Source organism: Ixodes scapularis, unplaced genomic scaffold (genome assembly GCF_016920785.2).
Source record: "Ixodes scapularis isolate PalLabHiFi unplaced genomic scaffold, ASM1692078v2 PGA_scaffold5__190_contigs__length_132052651, whole genome shotgun sequence".
NCBI lineage: Eukaryota > Metazoa > Arthropoda > Arachnida > Ixodida > Ixodidae > Ixodes > Ixodes scapularis.
Window position 1 is genome coordinate 125,474,257 of NW_024609880.1, and position 21,855 is coordinate 125,496,111.

Here is a 21,855-nt window from a genome sequence, read left to right on the forward strand (position 1 = left end):
GTTTTGTTTGCAAACTTTGCTGTGGCAGATCTCTCTCTCGTGAGCCTCGGCTGCCTCGGTGGCCTCGGTCACGCGTGCGTCGATTTCACGCTCAACACTAGGATTGCTTAATTTCGAACTCAAAGATGCACATATTCGATATGAAAGATTTCAAAGGTGTATTAAATAAGAGGTTTACGGAATAAACTTATTAGCCGAATTCGAGACGTCTGGCTGACTTCTTTCCCTGCCTCTTCCACTTTTCGTTGTTTCAGTTTTTTTTTTACGCCCAGTCTCAGGTGTTTTAACATAATGGTACATCACCGTGCTTGTTTACTGCCTTGCGTTTACCTTGGAACACTACGGATAAAAACAACAAGGAGGCAACCACAGTGGAGGCAACAAACACTGATCAGTGGCAACAAAGCAGTCAGCTAGCCAAAAGCCGTTGCCAAAAGCCAACCGACACCAGACGCCTCTCCGTCGCCTAGGCAACGAACGCTCCGAACGGGACCGACGAAACGGACCAAATCGTTTCCATCAATGGAAAAGCATGCGCCGGCGCAAGCCGGTGTGTCTTGCACGTGCTGAGTCACGCCAGCGACGCCGTTCTCTGGGTCCACTTCTAACAGGCGTTTTTTTTCTGAACGGTAAGCCGCTCCAGACTCCGCTGGACCGCGACCATTGGTGCCGGCGCACAAAGACGCTCGTGCTGCGCTGTAGTGTCCGGAGCCTTCTGTTGCTGAAGGAGCAATCAGGGACGATCGGAGCCTGATAGAAAATATACTGCCTGAAATGATAAAGACCGTTCACGACTGAGCTATCTGCGTCCGTGGCGTGAGGACTGGCAGCGTACTCGGCGGAGGCTAGCAGGCGCTCGGGGTTGTTACCTATCTGCTTTGCCTGCCACGCTGCCGTGTGTTCCGTGCTTATAAATCACTCGTCGAACCAATGCGTAGCGCCTGGGGTTCCGTTTCAATCTCCCCTACGCAGGGCGATTCCATCCCCCAAGGGTCCGGAGCGCTTCGGTTCGCGCTGTCTGTCCGAGGATCTAGTTCCGTGACGTCATCTCATAGCGCTAGTGAGCCACTTGCTCGCCTTATTTTGTTGCTGTAGTACTGCCAGACCAAATCAACACGGCGGGATCCGGATAGCATTGCAGACGGGAATGACTCCCTCTGAGCCCCCAAGCTCGGATCCACCATTGAGGGTCATCTGGCGACCAATGGTGGTGCGGCAGCTGGGAAAGTTGCTCTTTAAACCCATTCACCTCGTGACCTGTACCACTCGAGGTGAAGCCTGCTTGGAACCTGTACAGCAACCGTCATATTTCCAGCTCGACTCTGTCCATCCAAGCGGGATCCATATATCGCATGAGCAAATGATGCTTTAGCGAACAGCAGTCAGTTGGGCGCATCGGTGTTTTAACGGACGACTGGGGCGCGTGTTAAGGCTTATTGCCACGATACATTTTTTCAACACACAACTCCACAACCTGGAGTCTGACGCACAAAACCCGTGACGTATTGACTCGCGTGAATTTGTATCACAGTACAAGCAAATGATCTATTTTTTACATTTTTGCACCGCTAAAACATAAGTCTCCAGTCATTGCGTTTATATGCGGTGCTTGCACTGGTTGCGACTGTCGATGAATCTGCACCGCTCCACCAACCCGTACCGCTAAACCATATCGCCCATACGCAACCCGTACGCACTGCTTCTCCACTTATCGCTCGCCGCCATGCTTGTCTTCCCTTTTCGGGTTCAGCTCGAATATGGGATCAACCAAAAATCAGATTCCTCCTAAGGCTCGCTCCGCCTCGAAGATCAGACGTCGTATGATATCAAGCACCCATTGGCAGCATCCGCGTTTCTCCTTCAGGTGATCGACGGTCCTCGGTGAGGTTTCAGCAAAATATCGTTCCAGACGCGAGGTGCGTGCGCAACCTTTTTTGGAGGCGCGCTACTTTTTCAGTCACGTTCACACAGGGCATTCGTTTCCTTAGACCCAGTTTTGCCAACAAGATGCATCTTGTGAATAGACCATTAACCCACCCTGCGTTCACGCTGCTTTGCAGTGACGGTCTGCAGCGGCTCATTACAAAGATGTTAACCCACCTGGCCCACCCGTAATTGCTGCTTCACGGTGGCCTACCATTTGCTAAAGTGTCTTTCGATGAAAAGTCGGCGTTCACTAAAACGTTCTTCGACCAAATGAGTGCCACCCATCAAACTGGCACAGTACCAATTGCACCAGGCATTTTCCGTTTGCACTTTATTGTTTTTGACAGATATGGCAATTTAATGCTGGTTTAGAGCCTCCTAATAATTTTAATTTCTGAAATATATAATTGGTCCAGCAAGAAAGTTGCGCGAAAATCAATGTATTATTTAAACACGACACATATAAATTTCTAGTTTTACTGGTACAGGCAGGGCCAAACCTACACGATCAAGTGCCCTGGGTGAACTCTGGCTAAGATGCCGCCCCTCCCCCCTTCCCTTTTTATACGTCCCTATCTACTAGTTAGGGCATGACATTGTTAGTAAACATGCGAGTAGTGGCCTAACATGAGCGTTTTGTCAGACGAGAACCGCATTTCAAAAACTAACAGCAATTGAGCATAAAGCGTATTGGGCACCGTGTCAAATCAAAAACCTAAAAAAAAAGCTTGAGGTACACCTAAGCATTTCTTATGAGTCGTGAATGCGAAAGCATGCAAGCTGCTCGTCTGCACTCTTTGTCGTCTGCTTGTCCGCTCCTGTTGTCGTCTGTTGCGTACTAGCGCGCGCGCGCTTCAGAATCTTGGAGGGCATGGCGCAGCAGCCAATGGGAGCCCCGTCGACGCGCGCCAGCCAATGGAACCGAAGGCGAATTGCTGATATTGGGATCGCGTAAACCAGGAGCCGTTTTCGCGCTTTAAACTGATGATGTCAGTTCGCTCCATCAGACAGTTAATGCTTTCGCATTAAAATTCAAAAGGGGAGCTCGGTGGTGCTTCTCTTTTGATGGTGCCCTGGGCGACTGCCCAGATCGCCCACCCCTAGGGCCGGTCCTGGGTACAAGCTTGAATGAAATATGCCCTGGCTTTGACCGGCACTAGCCAAGCGAAAGCTTGCTTCTGGAAGAAGGGGCTCAGTTTTGATTATCTTGTCAACGTGTATGGGCCATCTTGTCCGCATTGACGGTGCACGAATTTGGCGAGATTCTGTCGTACTCTGATGCAAGAAAGGACAGTGCATCCACCGCTATCTGTATTCGTCGTGTGAAAGGTGAAAACAGTTGATTGAAAGGTTAATGCCAAAATGTTTAGAACGTGACAGGAAACAGTGACCAATGTATGTGTCCCCTCCAAAAAATTTAGAGGTTCTTTTCCCCAGAAATTTAAACTATGCATCACCGAGCGCTCATTCTTTGACAAAATGTAGAGCTAGTGGTCCGAACCAGGTGCCAAAGTTTTAAAACTAGGCATTATCTTAGTCAAAAGCTCTAAGTGATTTTCTGAAAATTTCAATGGAAAAATGGCGGCTGATGGTGCCTTCGAATTTAGGGAGCTCAATGGCGCTACTTACCGAGAATGGGCCCCGTAAAATTTTTTGGAGGGACACGCTGTAGATAGATTTGCGCAGCAACTGCGAGGAATGTAGTGTGCAAGTTTTGTGAGACTTGTGTACGGCCGACGACAGCTCGTCGGGGCTGTCGAGCGGGCCTTTGCCACTGCAGCACCATCCTGGCTGTCGGACAGATGGGCAAGAAAACGGCCGGCCGGTGCTCGGCCAGTTTCCAGAGTCTGAGGAGCCAGGCCGTGGCCAAGGGCCAACTGTTCACGGACCCCAGCTTCCCGGCAGACGACAGCTCGCTCTTCCTGGACCCACCGGCAGAAGCCAGTGGTGTGGTCTGGAAGCGGCCGGGGGTGAGCACCAGTCTCGCGAGCGGCCCTTGTGCGTGGTTTGGTCGCCACTCGGCGTTCAGACCACGCGACTTTCAAACATTCTCCTAGCTTGTTGGCTGACATGTTAAGGCTGGTTAAGACAGTTACATATGTTTGTGAGTGACTTGCATTTTCTTCCAATGCAGACCTCGCTTGCCATGACTACTGTCTCGTCATGAGCAGTCCCGAGCGGTCGTAACATTGTCTGTCACACTCAAACGCAAATGTCCGAACCAGCTTTTAAGGACGCCAAGGCCAAGCACATGGGATTCGGCCATGTGTACAAACCCTGGAGGAAGACCAAAGCCTCCCGGCACCGAGTGGTTCACGGACTGCACAGATGGGATGATCTTATCCCTTAGCTCAGTGGTAGCAAAACATGGTAGTGCAGTCACCCCCCCCCCTCCCCCCCCCCCCCCTTTCCTCTCCAGGCATTTCAGACATTTCTACATGCTAACACGCTGCCTACCAACAAGCCCACGTTTGCCCACACCATACACCAGGTGTGTTTACTGCACATGCACAGAAACTAGATTCACGCAAGATAAAAAGTCTGCGCACGCGCGTTGCCTGCAGCAATGCCACCGCAGGCGTGACGTAAAAAGGTTGAGTTGGTGGGAAGAAACGGGGGAGGGGAGAAAAATCTCTCTTGGCACCACTGCCTCACCTCATGGAGATGTGCCGAAAGAGGGTGGGGCAGTTTATAGACTAAATCATCCATGGCACTTTCGTGGTATCACGGTAAAGCATAGACCAGAGCAGGGAGTGTTTCGGACGGGGCGCCTCGCCATTTTATGGGAACTGGGCTCTTGGAGCCAATTCATCTTATTCCCAGAGGGGGTAGCCGGACTCTTCAGAATCTGGCAGTGCGGGAAATTCCCACATGCAGAACATATCTTCGATACATGCGCACATCTATGCACGATGCGAGAAATTTGTTACTTACAAAGATGATGCTCCCTAGATGCTGTGGCTGCTTGCTTCTCTCTCTTGCCAAGAAGTGCAGCATTGAAACTAGAATAGAATGCTGTTGTCACCCATGACGCTCTTTGTGGCACTGGTACCCTATTGTCGCCTATGCTGTCTGTTAACCCACGTGGTGGCATCACTGGGGGACCCGCAAGTGTCGTCTGCGAGTTAGCAGGTGCTGTATGAAATGAATGCTGACATGTCTTCATGCAATGCATAGTTGCTAAAGCAAAGTGGGGAATAAGGAATCTACCCGAATCTTAACTCCCAATAAGAACTTTATTCGAAAGAACACAGGCAAGATGGTGAATTTCAAATATAAATATTGGCTGTCCCTTTAGCATTGTAGAGCTCCTCCCTTGCGGGCACAGTAAAAGGCCACTGAAAGGTACATTGCGAGGGTTTTGCGAATACATAAAGCCATCGCCTGTGATATCAGGTGACGGCGCCACGTGACACTGACGTCGGGTGGCACTGTGATGCCACAGTGTTACACGACAGCATGTGACATTGTGGTGTCACATTACCTCACGGAAGACCTTTAAATACATTTAGCGCGCCTTTGGGATCAAGTGTGACACTGTGACATCGTCGAGGCTACATCCACAGACACAAATTTTAAAAGAGCTCGCCCCAGAAATGCTATTCATTTAATAAAATCCCAGACCAAGGAAGCAGGAAGAAGAAATGCAGTTTTAGCGATAATTGCGACACGCCACGCAGAGGTCATTGGGCATCGGCGTCGGGTCCATGCGAACAAAAGTGTTTGAAACAAAAGGGACATCTGTTTTGTTCCGAATGCTTTTGGTATGTTCCATTTTATTCTGAATGCTTTTGTTTCTTTCTTGTTCCGGAGGGCGTGAAAGCACATATCCCAGCAGTAGCTCTAGGCATTGACAGCGCTACAACGCCATTTTGTTATTGGCTATATTTGTTTTGCAGGAGCTTGTGCAGTGGGCATTGGGTACTACAAAAACCCTATGTAAAAAGCAGGCTATTAAAGCTGTGGCATAGCTCAGTGGCAACGCCTCCGCTTGCCACTGAGCTATGCCACCCACTATCGATTCCCGTGTGCTGCGGGCGATATGTTTCGAGCATTTTGCGACATCGACGACGGATGCCCTACATCGCCAACTACACCAACAACAACGACGACTACTACGACACCAACAACGGACGCGTCATTTCCAGTGGTGGGAAGAGCCCATAACAGACATGGTTGTTAAAGAATACACTTTATAAACAGCAGAATTCTTTCTCCCGTAAGGTTGGCTTCACTGCGTTCACTGTGTGCCTGTGGCAAAGGTGACCTCCTGTGGCTGCTGCTCTTTCTGTTGGTCTGCTCTTGCAGCGTTGCAGGAGAATGCTCCGAGAGAATAAAAACTACAGCGAGACACTTAAGACGGCTTACGAGTAGGAATGCGAAAGCATTCCTACACGCAGTGCATTCTTACAAGCAGCGCCCCACGTCTTTCTTTTTCACACGGCGCTCCAGCGGTGACATCGCGCTCCCCCACTGCGCAGGCACAGCAAACCCCGCCGGCTCCACGGCTTCCGCGACGAAACATCTGCGTTGCTGTGCTTTTCTTTGTGTTTTATTTCCGAGGCGTGTCCGCTTTGACCTTGAGTGTCTCGCTGGTTTCCATGACAAAGCATCTGCATTGCTGTGCTTTTGAGCGATGGAAATGTAACTCGTTTCGCCGCTACAGACAGTTGATGCTTGGGACAGTTGATGCTTGACATAAAAAGAAAAAAACAAACAAGCACTTTGTCGTTTCTGGCCTTGAGGCAGTTTTAAGAACACTCGAGTACCCACGAGGAAGCGCTAATTGAAGCAAACGTGTTGCATTTGGAAACTGATACAAGTTGGTGTCTGTTGTGCTGTACAGTTGTATTTTACTAGTCTGGTGCAGTACTGGCCGGGCTACACATACATGAGTGCAACTTTGGAAAATGCCTTCTTTGTGCTACTTCTCATGCAGGGGAACAGCTCGGGGAAGCTTTCGTACACTTTCAACACTGCACGAGACTGGTAAGATACACTGGAAATGCCGTATGCCACAAAGTGTACCTGACCACGAAGTCAAACTTATTATGGCAAAACGGGCAGCATGGCATGTCTTTATTTTTTCCACCCCTTTCTCAAAGACCAAACTGGGTTGCCCGCATGGTTGCACTGCCTCGAATGCTGCATCCTTTGTTGTTGTTGTTCGGTGTCGAGGAAATTTCCCGTTAGCAAACACCGCACGACATTGAAGCGTGCCCTTTGTTCCTTCCAGGAGATAACCTCAGACCCGCGCCTCTTTGTGGAGGGTGCTTTGGGGAGCGACGTGTCGCACGACAAGCCGACCAACGCCTGGTTTGTCACGGCCTGCACTGCACTGGCCAGTGAAAGGTCGCTCTGGGCGAAGGTAGGACCTTCCGGCCAATCCTTGTTGCCCCAACAATATTAGCCTACGGCGACGCGAGACGCCATGCACTAAAATTCGCTCACCAAGTTGCTCTTGCCTGTCCTGGTCAGACTCTCAAGCATGGCTCTCTGTTTTCACTGCCCATCGAGGCTCATGAATGAAAATGCTGACCTATTTCGGTGGTGGCAGAGTGCAAAAATTGTTTGTCAGCTGTGTACGCAGATTTATTTTGTTCCATAACATATACAGGTGCGGGTAATACAAATTTTTTAATTGCAAATCGAATACAAATTTTTTAATTTTACTGCAAATCAAATTCAAAACCCTTTCAATATGAATATTTTAGATTTACTGTGGATGCTTAGAGAAATAATGGCTGGAAATCTTTTGCGGAGTCAGTGGCAGCAATGCGGGCTGTGACTGCTCTATTGGGATTCATTCTTAGGAGCAGCTGCTGCAACCTTATCGGCTGCGAGGCAGTAAGGAGATGCCCGCCATGCACCGCACCTGTGGCGCTGACCCATGGAACAGTTCTTATTTGGGAGCTACTTTCCAAGCATTGGTATTATAAGACAACTTAATAATGGGCTCGTTCGATTTACCTGCACCGGCTGCATTCGGTACACACAGCCGTATTCTATGCACAGTCCACCTCGAAACACGGCCGGTAGTAGTACATTGCTTTGCACTTTTCTGCACTGGTGCAAGCTGGTGCAGATCAGTCGAATGAGCCTGGCGGCACATTTTAATTAATCGAGTACAAATGCCTCCGAGCGTCTATGCTACTGCAAATAACCCCGAGCGTGCGTGGCTAATATCGATAATTATCGATATTGTAATCAGTATTATAATATTGATAATTATCGATATTACAAAGAGCCCCGGAGCCTGCGGGGCAAGAGAAGAAATTTTTTAAAACGTAATTTGATATAGCAAGCAAAGTGCCAACCTTTTTTTATTATAGTTCAAATCTCATTATCGTAATTATTTATTTGATGCGGCTTCTACTTGGACCCGAGATAATAAATTTATTTTTGGAATGTGGCATATTGCTCGAAGCTTGCTTCACCTTTGCCACAAGTTGGCTCGGTGTTGAACTGGGACCTTTTATTTGCTGGGACTCTCCTTTCGGGTTTCGAAGTATAATATAACCAAAGAAGGATGACCCACAATAGCCAGTATTTCGAGACCTTCGAGCCAACCGTGGTGCTCTGAAACGTGAGCCCGGCCCACCCGTGTGTATCAGCAAGGCTTGGCTCACGTGCTCCGGTGCGACGTGGTGAAGCTTGGTGTCAAAGCGCTGGTGCGAAGCAGTAGAGCTTGGGGCGAGAAACCGAATAATTTTGGAGACATTATTCATAGTTTTTGAATATTCGAAAAACTTTAATAATTTGATAAGTAAAAATGTACCATGAGTCGAATTGTATAACAAACACTCTTCGCCAGCAATTATTTCGAGTCTCGAATATTCGCGCATCTTCGGTATACACCCTGAGTTGGCAGAATATGTCTGGTAAGGTGGCAACGAACAAAAAAAAACAAACAAACAAAAAACGAAAACTTGAGCAATTTTGGGATATCGGACAAGGGGCCAACGGTAGAAGGGGCAGCCTGGCAGTGGGAGCCCGACGGCAGCATTGTGGCCGGAGTGGGCCGCCCTAGAGAGCCGACACTATGCAGGTGGTGCCGGACCACAAGGAGCAGGAGTGGTCCCAGAAGAGGCCATACGCGGGCATCTTCCGCTTTTGCTTCTGGGCCTTTGGCCACTGGACGGACGTGGTGGTGGACGACCGGCTTCCCACCCGCGACGGGCGCCTGCTCGGCTGCCGCTCCCGGGCCAAGGGCGAATTCTGGGGGCCCCTGCTCGAGAAGGCTTACGCCAAGTGGGTGCCCCTCTGCCTCTCTGCAGTACGCTGTTGGGATCCACGTCACGAGGCGAGCGCTCTGCGTGGGGGCCGACCGCTCAAAGACGCGTTTGAGCCATAACAAACATCTGTCGGACGCGGCGCAGGCTTCGCTTGCAGGCCACCCCAGCAGTAAAGTTTTGGTTTGGGGAAGTGGCTCGTAAGCAGGGCGTAGATTTTCCGGTGTTTATCTATTAGGAAAATCTGTGAATATTTTTTAGTGTCTAGGAATTTTTTCAAAAATCACCGTATTTGAATGTTTTGTTTAGACTCTAAAAACTGATAATCGCTGAAAAAAAAAAAAAAAAAGCTGGCGAAAACTAGGAGTTGAAATTTAATTTACAATTCATATACACCCTTGTAAATTATGATGCTTCCTACTCATCGTAATGCACAGTATGTACAGTACATACAGTGTACTCAACTGTTAAACATAACGCGGGAGCGGTGGCCGGAGAGACTGCATGCGCCATCTACCAGCTCACTCTGGAAGCTTATGCAGCTGCTGTTTTCTGGAGTTACACTCCCAGCTCCGAAACAATTACCGAAGCGTGACTCGGCAATAAAAAGACCGCCCTTTGAATTATTTTTTTTGTTGTTGTTTAAAGAAGGTGTTTTTTATTAGAGAAACTGCAAGATCACCGAGATATGGTAGCCCGGCATGGTAAATGCGTGGATGTGACTAAACAGACTGGAGAAAACAACAAAACAAACAAGTAAAAATTTAAAGCGTGGGTGATAAAGAAAGGAACGAGGAGATCGTGCGATAATTGTATCGGGGAGTGGCGAGAATCCCAAGAAGAGCCGGCTTATTCTCTGCCGCATCATTGATTTAATCGCTAGACAGCTCTGGTATTAGCTTCAGCCACCACTCCCGCGTTACGTTTAACAGTTGAGCACACTGTACTTGCAAACCACATACGAGTATGAACCCGGGCCAGAATCCGAATATACTCTAACATTATCATCCGGAGCTTTCTGGTTTCCTTGAATGCTGCTACCCTTCTGTTTGTTGTGATGACAAAAATTTAATTGTACACATGCAAAATTTTTCTGCAATAGGGAAGGCAAGTTGCTTTTGCTTCTTTTGCAAGGTGCAGCCGATAACGATCGCCAGTGTAGGTTCAGTCACTGTCGTCCAGCTCAACTGAATAGAACTGAATGTCATTCACAGTCTCATACCACTGTCCTCTAAGGTCAGCCATTCAACTGATTTGGGACTGGCAGCTGGAATACTTGAATCTGGGTAAGGGTAAACGCCTGGCCAATGTCTAAGAGGGAAGGATTTCGGCGAGAAACAGTTCTTGTTCAAAACAAAAATGTCCAGAAATGTTTTTTTTTGTTTGAATCGATTTGGTACTTTTTAACACTGGTGGATGCTTATCGGAGGTTTTCAGTTAAAACCACAGAGTCTACAGCCTACTCATAAGGGCTATAGAAACTGCTCCCATTTTAATGGTGTGATCTTAATGTTTCATCCGGTCATATGTGCCAAATGTGAAATGAATAAATCAATGACCACTTGTTGCCAGAATGGCACACAGTCAATCGACCAAGGTGTCACCGTGATTGGCACTCTCAGGCCGATTTACTCTAGGAAAGTGGTTTAGAGATCTTCCATTCATCCAGTTGCCTTTGGAGTATGATCTTTAGTCGAATACAATCCCAGTTAAGCTTAGGAACTAAGAATGGCGTGTGCAGTGTGCTTGCGTTCAAACCTGAGTGCTAAGCCCGTTGTGTGTTGACCAAAGGATACTGCTTCCAGTAGGTGTCGGCTTGCCCCGCAGTAATGCAGACACATTTAGAAAGCTGGGCGATAATGTAAAAAACACCTCAATTACTCTACGTGGTACAGGGAAGTGTTGTTGTCTGCATAAGGAGAGAGGCTCAAAGTGGGAAGGGCCAATGTCAAGTGACGAGAACCGCTAGTAAAAGTATGATCTCGGTCTTCTACTGGTGAGTTTACCACCTTGTAGCACCCGGAGCATCAACCACTTATGCTACGGAGGCTTCAGGCACATTTGGTCGCTCGCCCTATGGTTAGTCGTAGAAGCGCCAGCAGAGGAGGGCGCAAGCGTTGCTGTCATCACCGCTTAAACTCCCGCCGACCGGCCGGCCGCAGGGCGACCTCCGGCAAAAGAGGGTCTGCCAGAATTGCTTCCGCTGCAGCATCACCGCCTAGATTGCGGCCGACAAGATGCCAATGAAGGCGAGAATGAACCCAAAATGAAGACGCGGTAGACACGCCGGTTGGAGGCGCATTACAGACGCCACAGCAAAAGCACCGAGGCTCTGTCTCGGAGCATGCCGGTGACAAAGGCAAGAGGCAGCCTCTTGGAAAATGGCCCGCGCAAGTTTTCGACGACGAGGAGGAGTCTGCCTTACGTGCCACGGATGTGGGGACGTTGGCTCGTCTGGATCGCTCGCTCGAGAACACCGTAGGGTATGGGTGCCGTCCAGCCGTCCCGTCTTTCTACCACCGATGAGAGGTCTGCGGCGTGGGCCGCCTTCCGAGAGGGTCCCACGAGCGGGCGCGGCCTTGCAGGTACCTGGGCTGCTACGAGCAGCTGGAGGCGTGCAGCCTGTCGGACGCCCTGGTGGACCTGACGGGGGGAGCGGCCGAGATCCTTGAGCTGTCTGGCTACGCCAGGGACCCCGTGCTGCGGGATGCCCTGTTCGCCAAGATGGTGGCCGCGGGAGAGGCTCACTCGCTGCTCTGCTGTGCCATCTCGGTGAGGCTCCTAGGAAGAACCGCCACCTGCCCCACTCACGGCCTCCCTCCGTTGCAGGTGGATCAGCTGGAAGAGATGGGTGAGCGCACGGAGCGGGGCCTGCTCAAGGGCCACGCCTACGCCGTGACGGGGGCTAGGTCGGTTGAGCTGGGTCGTGGTGGTCTGGCCACGCTGCTCGGAGGCTCCGGGCAGAGGCTGTCCATGGTGCGGCTAAGGAGTCCCTGGCTGAGCGGCGCCTGGACCGGGCCCTTCGGCCAGGGGTGGGTGCCCGCCGGCACTCCGATCGCTCGTTCGCGGTGACACCTTTCTGTATCAAGATGGCCCTTGTCGGAATAGCTGTATTGTCCTCTGTATATCTCACGGGTCGTCTTTGGCATCGGCAAAGGCACAAGTGCAGTGTTTTTGAAGGCGCTTTCTACACACGTGTGCTCAAGCGTACGACGCTTGCCTTTGCCGGCACTGAAGGTAACTTGCAAGAGAGAGTTGCTTTCGTTTTTGTACTAGATAGTAAATAGGAATCTTGTTTGGATCCATTCTAGATAGGTCCTCGGAGAGGCAACATTTTTTTCAGCAAAGAGAATGCTTTCACTGGTGGCTCGGTGCTGACTTTGTAAGCGTATTTACACCGAGCTCTTTGGTAGTACCAAATACATCCAGCACTTATTGGAGGTGAGAACAGGTCACATTGGTGCATCCCCGTGGATCGTCAGCTGCCGCAAAAGCAGGGTGTCTTATTTGATGCGAACGAGTTATACTCGTATTGCTTCGACCACGCTGCCACAAAGTGCCACGACTAAAGGTTCTCGTCAAAGAAACTTGCTCACCAGTGGCCACTAGGAAGTACAAAGTACTAGCAACTACTGTAAGTGCCCTGGTTTGCCCTTATTTTGTGCAACATGTTAGCGAAAGCTTCGAGGGCTTACTCCAAGAGGATTTTGCAGTCTGAACTTGACCTTGTGCACCGTATCACCTAATTAAATAAATTCAATAGTTGATGGAATGTTACAGGCATGCAGTCGTAACTCTGACAGATCCTTTTGTTTGCGGAGCTAGGATGCATTTCAGAGCACACATTTGCGCTTTGCTTCCCCGCCACTCTAGGGCAACATCAAGTGTGTCTTCGGACTCAAAATCATTCTCAGAACCGTCATAGCTCGGACGTTGCTGAACGATCGAGGCTCATCTTTGGCAGTCACGGACTTGTGGTGATGTCCCGCTAGAGATCTTAGTGCTAGGCAGCAAGTGCAACCATTGGTTTGTTTTAAAGTAACCTTTAACACGAATGTCAATGTGGTTGCATTGAATTTGGAACCTCAACGGGAAACAAACAATGACTGGTGCCCGTTGATCGGCAACGATGACAACAGCGGCTCTAGAATTTAAATGTGTGATCTGTTAATTAAAAAAGTTGTTAGGGAATGACTAGAACCTAGAACACTTGGGCATCTCTTGCCCGTGCCAATCGTGCGAACAAAAGTCGTTGGGCCAGTAGCCCGACGCAGACCCCGCCGCAGCGAAGTGAAGGCTGCATGACTTTCCGTGCCCCCTTTTTTTTGTCCCAGGCATGGCCAGTGGTGTTACGGCGAGTCCCAACTCACCCAAATGTTTTCCAGTTCGGCTGAGTGGTCTCGCACGTCCAGCGCCGACCGGGACAAGCTGGGGCTCGTGCTCAAGGAAGACGGCGACTTCTGGTCAGCCTCCTCTTACTGCTTCGGGGAAACGGCAAGCAGGGCCTTTGCGTCGCCTCAGATGCCTAGCCATCAATTGCAAAAACCAACCGCACTCGAGGCTAAGGCTAGCGGGAATTGTTGCGTGGTGAACTGTGCATGTGCACTCTCCATAATTCGAAGCGTAAGTGTGCATGGGGCACACTAGAGGGAGCTGCAAGACACCCTTTCGCTTGCTCTCGACCCTGGAATCCAGCACTCGATGCAGAGCTGTGCACCAGTAAAGCTGCTGGCACGTCGCGCCAGGCCTAACGAGCGTGTTTCGCCTTGTCTGGTACAGTGTGGGAATTTGCATGCCGCCGCGGATCGTGCGTTTGTCAACCGACATGGAAAAAAAGCACAGACGCTGATTCGTTCAAGGAAGCGGACTTCTGCTTCATTAATTACATGCTACAATACGTAAATTACAAACGCTTAAATTAAACGTTAACTATGTACGCACCAAGGCTTCCAATAGACCAGTAGACTATTTCGGAAATATGCAGCGCCTCCCATCGTCTTTTTGGCGCGCTACGGCAATTCATTGTACGCCGCGTAAAGAAGTACCCCAAAAAAATTGTGCGGACTATCATGTGACGCGATGCAAATGGACAGCATCGGCCAGTGCCTCCACATTGATGACATTCTTTCTCACGGTCACGTTCACGATGCAGAGCAGCCTCTGCTTGCTCTGGCGGAGGCTTTGGCCGCCCCATCCTCGCACGAAAGGTTTAGAGTGCCGAGTGGATAGTAAACGCTCGCCCAAGAGATCCAATTGAGGCAGACCCTCTGGCATGGGCAGGTGTGCATACCCGTAGCATCTGGCAAGAGTCAAGATACTGCCAGCACAAACACTCGTAAGCACGTGGCGCGCAGCCTGAAGGCAGTCGGCTCGCTGCCTGTGTGCAACAGAAGAACTTTGTGGCAAGCCGCCGGCAAAGACACCAGGTCTTGCGTAAACCACAATTGATCACACACGGAGCAGCCGATGCATTCCATCCCAACCGCCAGGGTGAGAACAAGCAGCAAGCAAATGGGCGACCGAAAGCGAGAAAGAGCAGGTGGCACCCTCTCCCGTCTCCAAAGCCAACTACAACTAGCGCTGGCATGCTCTGTTCGTTTTCCGTGATACGAGGCTCGCCCAGTACAAGCTCAATACATCTGACACTGAAATAGTAAGAGTGGATTATGTTTGTTTAGCATTTTGCAATTTCAGAATGCAGAGAAAACAGAACAATAGCAAAACAGGGTGCGTATCGGCGTTGTGATGTGTCCACTCTGTTTTCTTTGTGTACTGACCTTGCTGAAGTAAGGGAGAAAGAACTAAACCACTTTCAGGATGTGCAGGACGTACAAGGCGTCCCGGCCGTACGTCAGAATTACCCCACAATTCTCCGTGCAGTGCAATGTGGGATTGATGAGAGGCCTTGTGGGATTTTCCGGAAAGGTCTAATGAAGTAAACCTAGAGCCGAAACATTTGCCTCTTATCATCGCTGCTAGCATTACCCTCGAGCGGAGCTTTTTGCGAAGAGTAACGTGTGTATCCAGCACAAAGAACACTGCCCGTTCATAAAAAAACTACCAGTATGTTTGCTTTCCACTTCACCATTTGTTTTGCACCACACTATTGGGCTTTTAAGGGGCAACTGTGGCATTGCTTTAGTGGCACGAAATATGATCACAGCCGAAATATTACGTCAAAATGAAGCCACATACTCCACTAAAACAGATTTTAAAGACGCGACCAGCTGCTCTATAGTGAGCGGCAAGCGGGTAAGCTTTTAGTTGAGGAGCACTGGTGCAGCACCCTTGTGACGCCACATTGCGGTGGAGCTGTGGTCGATTGGTTGTACTGCAGCACCCTTGTGACGTTGCGTCGTGACTGTTACACTGATGATCAGTGTTGCCATCCCTCTAGCAGAGAGTTTCGGTTTTGCCATAGACGCCCGAAACCAAACTTTGAGCTGTGATATTTATAAAACTACACACAACATAAAGAAAAAAAGTGTACCTTGTGATTCAGGAACACTGCTTTAGCTGAAAACAGTCGTAATCTCAAATTTAAAAAAATATTGATCAGAGTTGCCCTTTAGAGGGAAGCTGAAGATGTCCTTGAATTCGAAAGAAATGCAAAAGTTTTAATGTAGCACCTTAAAATTATGTGTTTTAGCTTTTCTCTCAATCTTATTAATAGGAGTGCCATAATTGCCAATTAAAATTTCGACACCCGTTGCGGCACGTCGGGTGCGGGAAAGTGCGAGAGCGGAGAGAAAAACCAGCAAAAGTGACGTCATTGGCAGGGCCAGATGACCCTTGCTCGCCAATAAGCTGGCTCGGGGATGCCAACGATGACGTTGCGATGCTTCGAACAGATTGCAGACAGCAGAAAGGCTCTCCGCACGCCCTGCAGTAATCGCTTCACATTTTTTTTAAAATAAATGAGGTTTATGTTTACTTCTGCCCAAGTTAGATGTGTCTAACTGAATTCACGGGACAAAAAGCTACAGAAGTCCACTCCTAACTTAGATTTCTCGAAAAGTGCTTCAGCTTCTCTTTAAGTTACCTGTCCAAAAAGAGGAATTCACTTTGTGACACTGGACAGGCGTTGAATTGAGGATGGCGAGCCACTTGCGTGATGCTGAGACGCCCCTGGTCCCAGGATGACCCTGGAGGACTTTGTGGGGAGCTTCACGGATATGTCCATCTGCCACCTGGTGCGGAGCGGCTGGTTCCAGCTGGGCCGGACCCTGGTTGAGCAGAGCTTCTTCGGGGAGTGGACCGTGGGCGAGCGGGGCACGCCTCTCGACCGCGCGGGTGGCTGCATCAACCACCGGGACAGTTTCTTGCGGAACCCGCAGGTGGGCCAAACCTCCCAGCTGGTCCGGCGCCCCGCGACACGACATTCAACTCGTGCGGCATTTCACGGCACAGCCGACACTCTGAGAACAACTTGCCAGTTTGAACTCGGGGATCCAAAATGGAGCAATCATTTCGTTCTCTTTTGTGCCATTTTTCCCGGACGCCTTACATCAATCGGCACAAATTGAGGTGTACCCCCCGATCATCCGAAGTGATGCCGTAATGTCACGTCTTAAAGTCTTCAATCTAGCAAAGATAATAAAAAGCTAACAAGCGTGCTGATGCAAAAATTGCGTCAGCAGTTGTAGGGCGCCTAGTTCCACCTGTTTTGTTGAAAGTGTATGTCAGAATCGAAACAGGCTTTCTTACTGGGTAGGGAGCAAAGTTGTGCCTGACGGGCAGGCTTCCCCGCAGTACCGGCTGGACGTGACGGGGGACGAGGGAATGCTCCTGGTGTACCTGCTGCAGAGCAACCTGACGGAGCAGGAGGGCCTCGGGGAGAACATGGTCATTGGCTTCCACATCATGCAGGTGGGCGGAGGGGGGTGCACACGGGGCCCACAAGGGGCAGCATTGACCACCCCAGGGCAGTATATATACTCACTTCGGGCACAAGCGTAGCAGAGGCGACGAGAGCTCCACGTCTCTGCCGAGCTTGCAGGCTCGTGCGATGCAAGCGTCGTTCGGTGCGCCGTGCTTGTAACTTCGGCTTGGCTCACGCACAAAAAGAAAAATAAGTTGTCTACGCGAATGCCCTGGTTCCTGCCGGGCCGTCCCACTGCCCTCCAGTGGATTGCCGTGCATTTCAATTTGATTGTGTCGGTTGATTCTACTCAAACCACGCTCAATGTACTCTCTCATGGTTTTTGTTTTGAGCTTCCAGATGCCATTAATTTTTACCGTAGTCCATAGATGGCGCTAGTTCCTCTCTCTGCTCGCTCGGACCCCGCGGGGCTGTCGTCGCCGGTTGTGTGACGCATGCATGATTCTGAGCCCTCGTGCGGCAGGTGGAGGTGAACCGGCTGTTCCGGGTGCACGTGCTGAAGCCCAAGGCGTGCAGTTCGGAGTATGTGCGCTCCCGGGGCGTGTTCCTCGAGTGCTCGCTCAAGAGAGGCCGCTACGTGCTCCTGCCCACCACCTTCGAGCCGGGCCTCCCTGGGAGGTTCCTCTTGCGCCTGTTCTCCGAGAGGTCCCTCGACGCTAAGTGAGCCTCAGCCGGACGTGTGCGCGGATGTCCGTAGCTCTTGAAACGGAGTGTCGCCGTATTCAAACGTCGGCGACTTGGGGAAATGTGGAGTGTATTCTGTCGCAATTGCGACGGATTGTTCTGCCTTCATTGCGTGCACCCTTCCCATGCCACCGTGGCTGCAGCACCATGGTTGTCGCTTTTTCGCGCTGCGACAGTGCGCGGGAAACAAAGCCCTTTTTCCAGATGGGCCCTCGCGCATGCACCTGAAACGAGTTGCAGCTTTCTTTTCGTGCAGAGAGTCGCTGCTACTTCTAATCGAGGATAACCCATTTATAGTAGAAGCTGCAAGCTATGAACCTGCAGCGATGATCGGCATGCGGAGGTCGTACGTCTAATCTGCGTGTAGCCGTTGTGTTCGGGCGTGTTGCAACAAAAGGGGCGTCCCTGGCTGCAGGGAGCTGCTGAAGGACGTGCCCAGTGCCAAGCTGCTGCCCTGCCAGAGCACCCCTTGCCTGGCCACCATTGTCCGCATCATCGGAGCCAAGAATCTCGAGAAGCAGGACCTGTTTGGAAGTGAGCGCACTTTCCCTTTTTTTCCGTCTTGCCGTCTTGGGAGGGGGGTGGTTGCTTTCTTCGCTACGCCCTCTCGGACATGTGTTGCGAGCAACCTTCACCTGCACTTTCAGACTTTTAGCACATTTTAATCGTGACACGTCCTTTGGCTCATTACAAGGGATCGCCAGATTTAGTGAAGCCCAAAAATTGACTGCAAAGCTGAACGCTGATTGGCTGCTGGAAAGGTCATGTGATCAACAATGATTGGCTGATTTCGGTGAGTATAGGTTTTGGAAAACCTATACTCACCGAACTATTCTGGAATTCTGGAACTAGAATGACAAAACCTAGGGTTTTGTCATTCTAGGAACTATTATCAAGTGTATACAAGTCATCTGATAAATAGCGCCGTGAGCGTAGGCGCTGGGCTCGGTAACGTTCCGGAGTAGTATCGGAACGTTTCATGTGGGTAACACCCAGCAGTTTACTAGAAAAAGTTTTGTAGATAGCCCAGGAATGATACTTCGGGTTTTGTCTCCGGTCAAAACTTGTCACGGAGCCCCCGACAGTCGATAAGACGTCCAGCTCGAGGGCATTGCCAGTTACGCAACAAACTGACCTCATCGGCCGGTGTCGTTAGCCCACCGCTGTCGCCATGCGTCATGGAAACTGTAGTCTTTCTGCCCGCGCAGCAATCTTGCTGCGGGTCTGCACAAGCAGAGAGCCAGAAGAGCAGTCGCGGAGCACGAGCTTTCTTGTGCACCTGCCTCCTGTGGACTACGGTTATGGCAGTGTCAGGCATCCGTGGAGTGCTTCGTGAGGCCGGTCTATTCCAAGCACGTCTTGTGTCTCGCAAAGGAAAGCAGCACTGTGAGGACATCGCTGGGTCCTCAAAATTGAAAATACAATTTTGATCATGCTGACAAAAATTGCACGTTAGGTGGGATAATTCTTCCAGGGAAAAAGGGAAGGGCATCTGCGCATTTGAATGCTTGGGCCCCTGAGCCTGGATAGCTCAGTCGGCAAAGCACTTGGCTCACAATCTCAGGGTGTTGAGTTCGATGCCTGCCGGAAGAGTCTTTTAGAGCGCAGCTCTTGGGCGCCCGTTTCCGGGTTGAGCAGCGTCGCCTTTGCCGGCGCCGGCAGCTTAACTGCGTGCGTTGCATTATGGGATGTCACAGTTTTTTCGCTAAATTTAGCGGGGAAACTAAATTGGTGTTGAGGTCACATGACGTCAATTTTTCCGTCACGTGACCTCAACACCATTTCAGGAAACTTAACCCGCTAAATCTATCGGGAAAATTTTCCCGCTAAATTTAGCGGGGAAATTTTCGCTAAATTTTCCACTAAATTTTGCAGGAAAATGTTTGCTAAATTTCCCTGCTAAATTTACCGGGAAAATTCCCCCCCTAAAATTACGAGGAAAATTCCCCCGCTAAATTGACCGGGAAAATTTCCCCGCTAAATTTAGCGGGAAAATAGTTGCTAAATTTCCCGCTACATTTTGCGGGAAAATTTTTGCTAAATTACCCGCTAAATTTAGCGGGAAAATTTCCCCATTAAGTTTAGTGGGAAATATAGCGAAAATTTCTCACTAAATAGGAGGGCAGGAGAGGAGGAGGGGCATACCCTCCTCAAGAGCTGCACTTTAATTTTACCTTTTTTTATGGTGTCCTATGGGCGTAACACTTTTTGGCGTTGTTACAGCCACCTATTGCTGTCCACCATTACAGCTGAACGTTGCAGAACTTCTTAGAAATCGGCTGATAAAACACAGCAGCATTTTGGCAAAAACTGTGTATTGGTAGGTTACACATATACTAGTTTGGTATTAGACACCAAACTTTTCCCATCAAGTTCTGGCAGGTCACAGCTTTTAAATGTAGATGGCGACATGTGTTGAAAAATACTTGTTGTCATTTACTGCTTGAAACACCATATGAAGAACAAGCAGCACCTGATGTTCGGGCATCCAACGATCGGGTGCGAGCGAATCAGGAAAATTAGAACAACAGACCCAAGGCTGCACGAGGTCTGGATGGCTACGCAAACACCATTCTTTCGTTCAGAATCATATTAAGTGGCAGTGTAGTTTTGCCTTGGGGCAACTTTGCACGGTGCTATGTTTTGGAGGAAACATTTGTGCGACACCGCGTAGCTGCTATTATTGTCAGCGCTCTTTCTCGGAACCAACAACGATAAGCTTTATGTGGTGGCTCATGTGCGGCTGTGCAGAATACTGCGCCGTGTGGGGCGAAGAATTCCACGAGACGAGACAAGCACCACACCAGACATTAATGACGTTGGACTCGTGGTCTTTCAGCTCTTTGAAAGTGCTTGCTGCCTGGCACACAGCCGACAAATTCATGAAGGCCACGAAGGCTTTTTTTACTGTCCCTAACAAATCGGGAGTCTTTGACTACTTTCTAGGCACCAAAGAGACTTGTTAAGACTTTGATAAGTCTTCCCATTATCATACACGCTTTTCCAGTAGTTCTTCCTCCCGATCCCAAGGCGTGACATTCCCAAGGCGACTGCGGAAGCCCGGTGCTTCATTTGCCGTCCTCGAGTAGTTTCACACTCAAGGAGGAAAAGAAAGGAACGGGGGGCTGCGATTCGCTCTGCAGTTATGCGCCAGTCAGTCGTTGCGAGTTGTGTGGCTGCTATCCCCCTCCCCACTTCATAACCGACCCGGGCTCTCTACTTTAGCGGCCGACCCGTACTGCGTAGTGATGTGCGAGGGCCAGTCGGTGCGGTCGGCCATCTGCCACGAGACCCTGGACCCCGTCTGGAACCTGAGCGCCATCTTCTACCGCAAGGACAGCTCCTCGGTTATCAAGATACAGGTTTGCGCCCTCTCTTTGGTCTGGCGTGTGCAGGAGCTGTCGCTCGAGTAGGCCGCACCACATCTTTCAGAGTTGCGGTAATTTGTCCGCTTTGTGGCCCAGTGCCATGCTTGTGCGCGCCAAATAGGTGGATGGGATGTGGCCGCAGGTGTGGAGCAGCAACGTGATGATGGACACGTACATGGCCAAGGCGTACGTGGAGGCCCCTCCCCACACGGACCACGTGCTGCGAGAAGTGCCCCTGGTAGGCCACAAGAAGCGGACGGACGACGGGGCCCGGCTGGGCACCATCACCCTCGAGCTCACCACCACCGACGACCTGCTGGCCGTCTGACGGCCCCACCTTCGGGTCTGCCGTGGGGGCCGCATTTCTGGATGTTGTCTGGGGCTTTTACGAGTCCCGAAAGTCGTTGCGTCGTCGCGACTTTCTCCCAACATCCCTCTCGGTCACCGAAGGACCATCTCCAGCCGCCGGATATTCGAGGCTCTGCGGAACATCGGCGCCCGAAGTTACGGTTTGAGGCTCTAACGATAGCGTAGGGTAAAAAATTTTGTTTTGAGCCGAAATGTTTTTGGAGCGGCTGTGCCATTCTGCTTTTGGGTTCCCGATCGGACGATGAGGTCGCCAGAGTCCCTCGGGGCCGATTGGCCTTCAAACGTCATCATTTACACATATTCTTTGATTTCTCGCCTTAGCTCCCCGTGGGAGCGAAGCAGTGCCTTGAATGCCAGGGGGAATGCTCGCTAAGGCTCCCACTTGCTGGGCACC

At 50.4% G+C, this 21,855-nt stretch overlaps 1 protein-coding gene across 2 annotated transcripts; it reads left to right on the forward strand.

Moving 5' to 3' along the window:
- Positions 1-18: 18 nt before the first annotated feature.
- Positions 19-21,720, forward strand: LOC8050434 (calpain-5). 2 transcript variants are annotated; one of them, XM_029978334.4, is made up of 13 exons: positions 19-629; positions 3,670-3,896; positions 7,163-7,294; positions 8,975-9,177; positions 11,744-11,930; positions 11,988-12,190; positions 13,493-13,621; positions 16,297-16,495; positions 16,911-17,027; positions 17,504-17,700; positions 18,140-18,258; positions 20,950-21,086; positions 21,235-21,720. In XM_029978334.4, the coding sequence occupies exons 1-13, from the start codon at positions 533-535 to the stop codon at positions 21,418-21,420; spliced, it is 2,133 nt and encodes a 710-aa protein (XP_029834194.3). In that variant the 5' UTR covers positions 19-532; the 3' UTR covers positions 21,421-21,720. The 2 variants fall into 2 exon arrangements, with proteins under 2 accessions (XP_029834194.3, XP_029834195.3); XM_029978335.3 differs by having other exon boundaries at positions 403-629; positions 13,544-13,621.
- Positions 21,721-21,855: the final 135 nt, after the last annotated feature.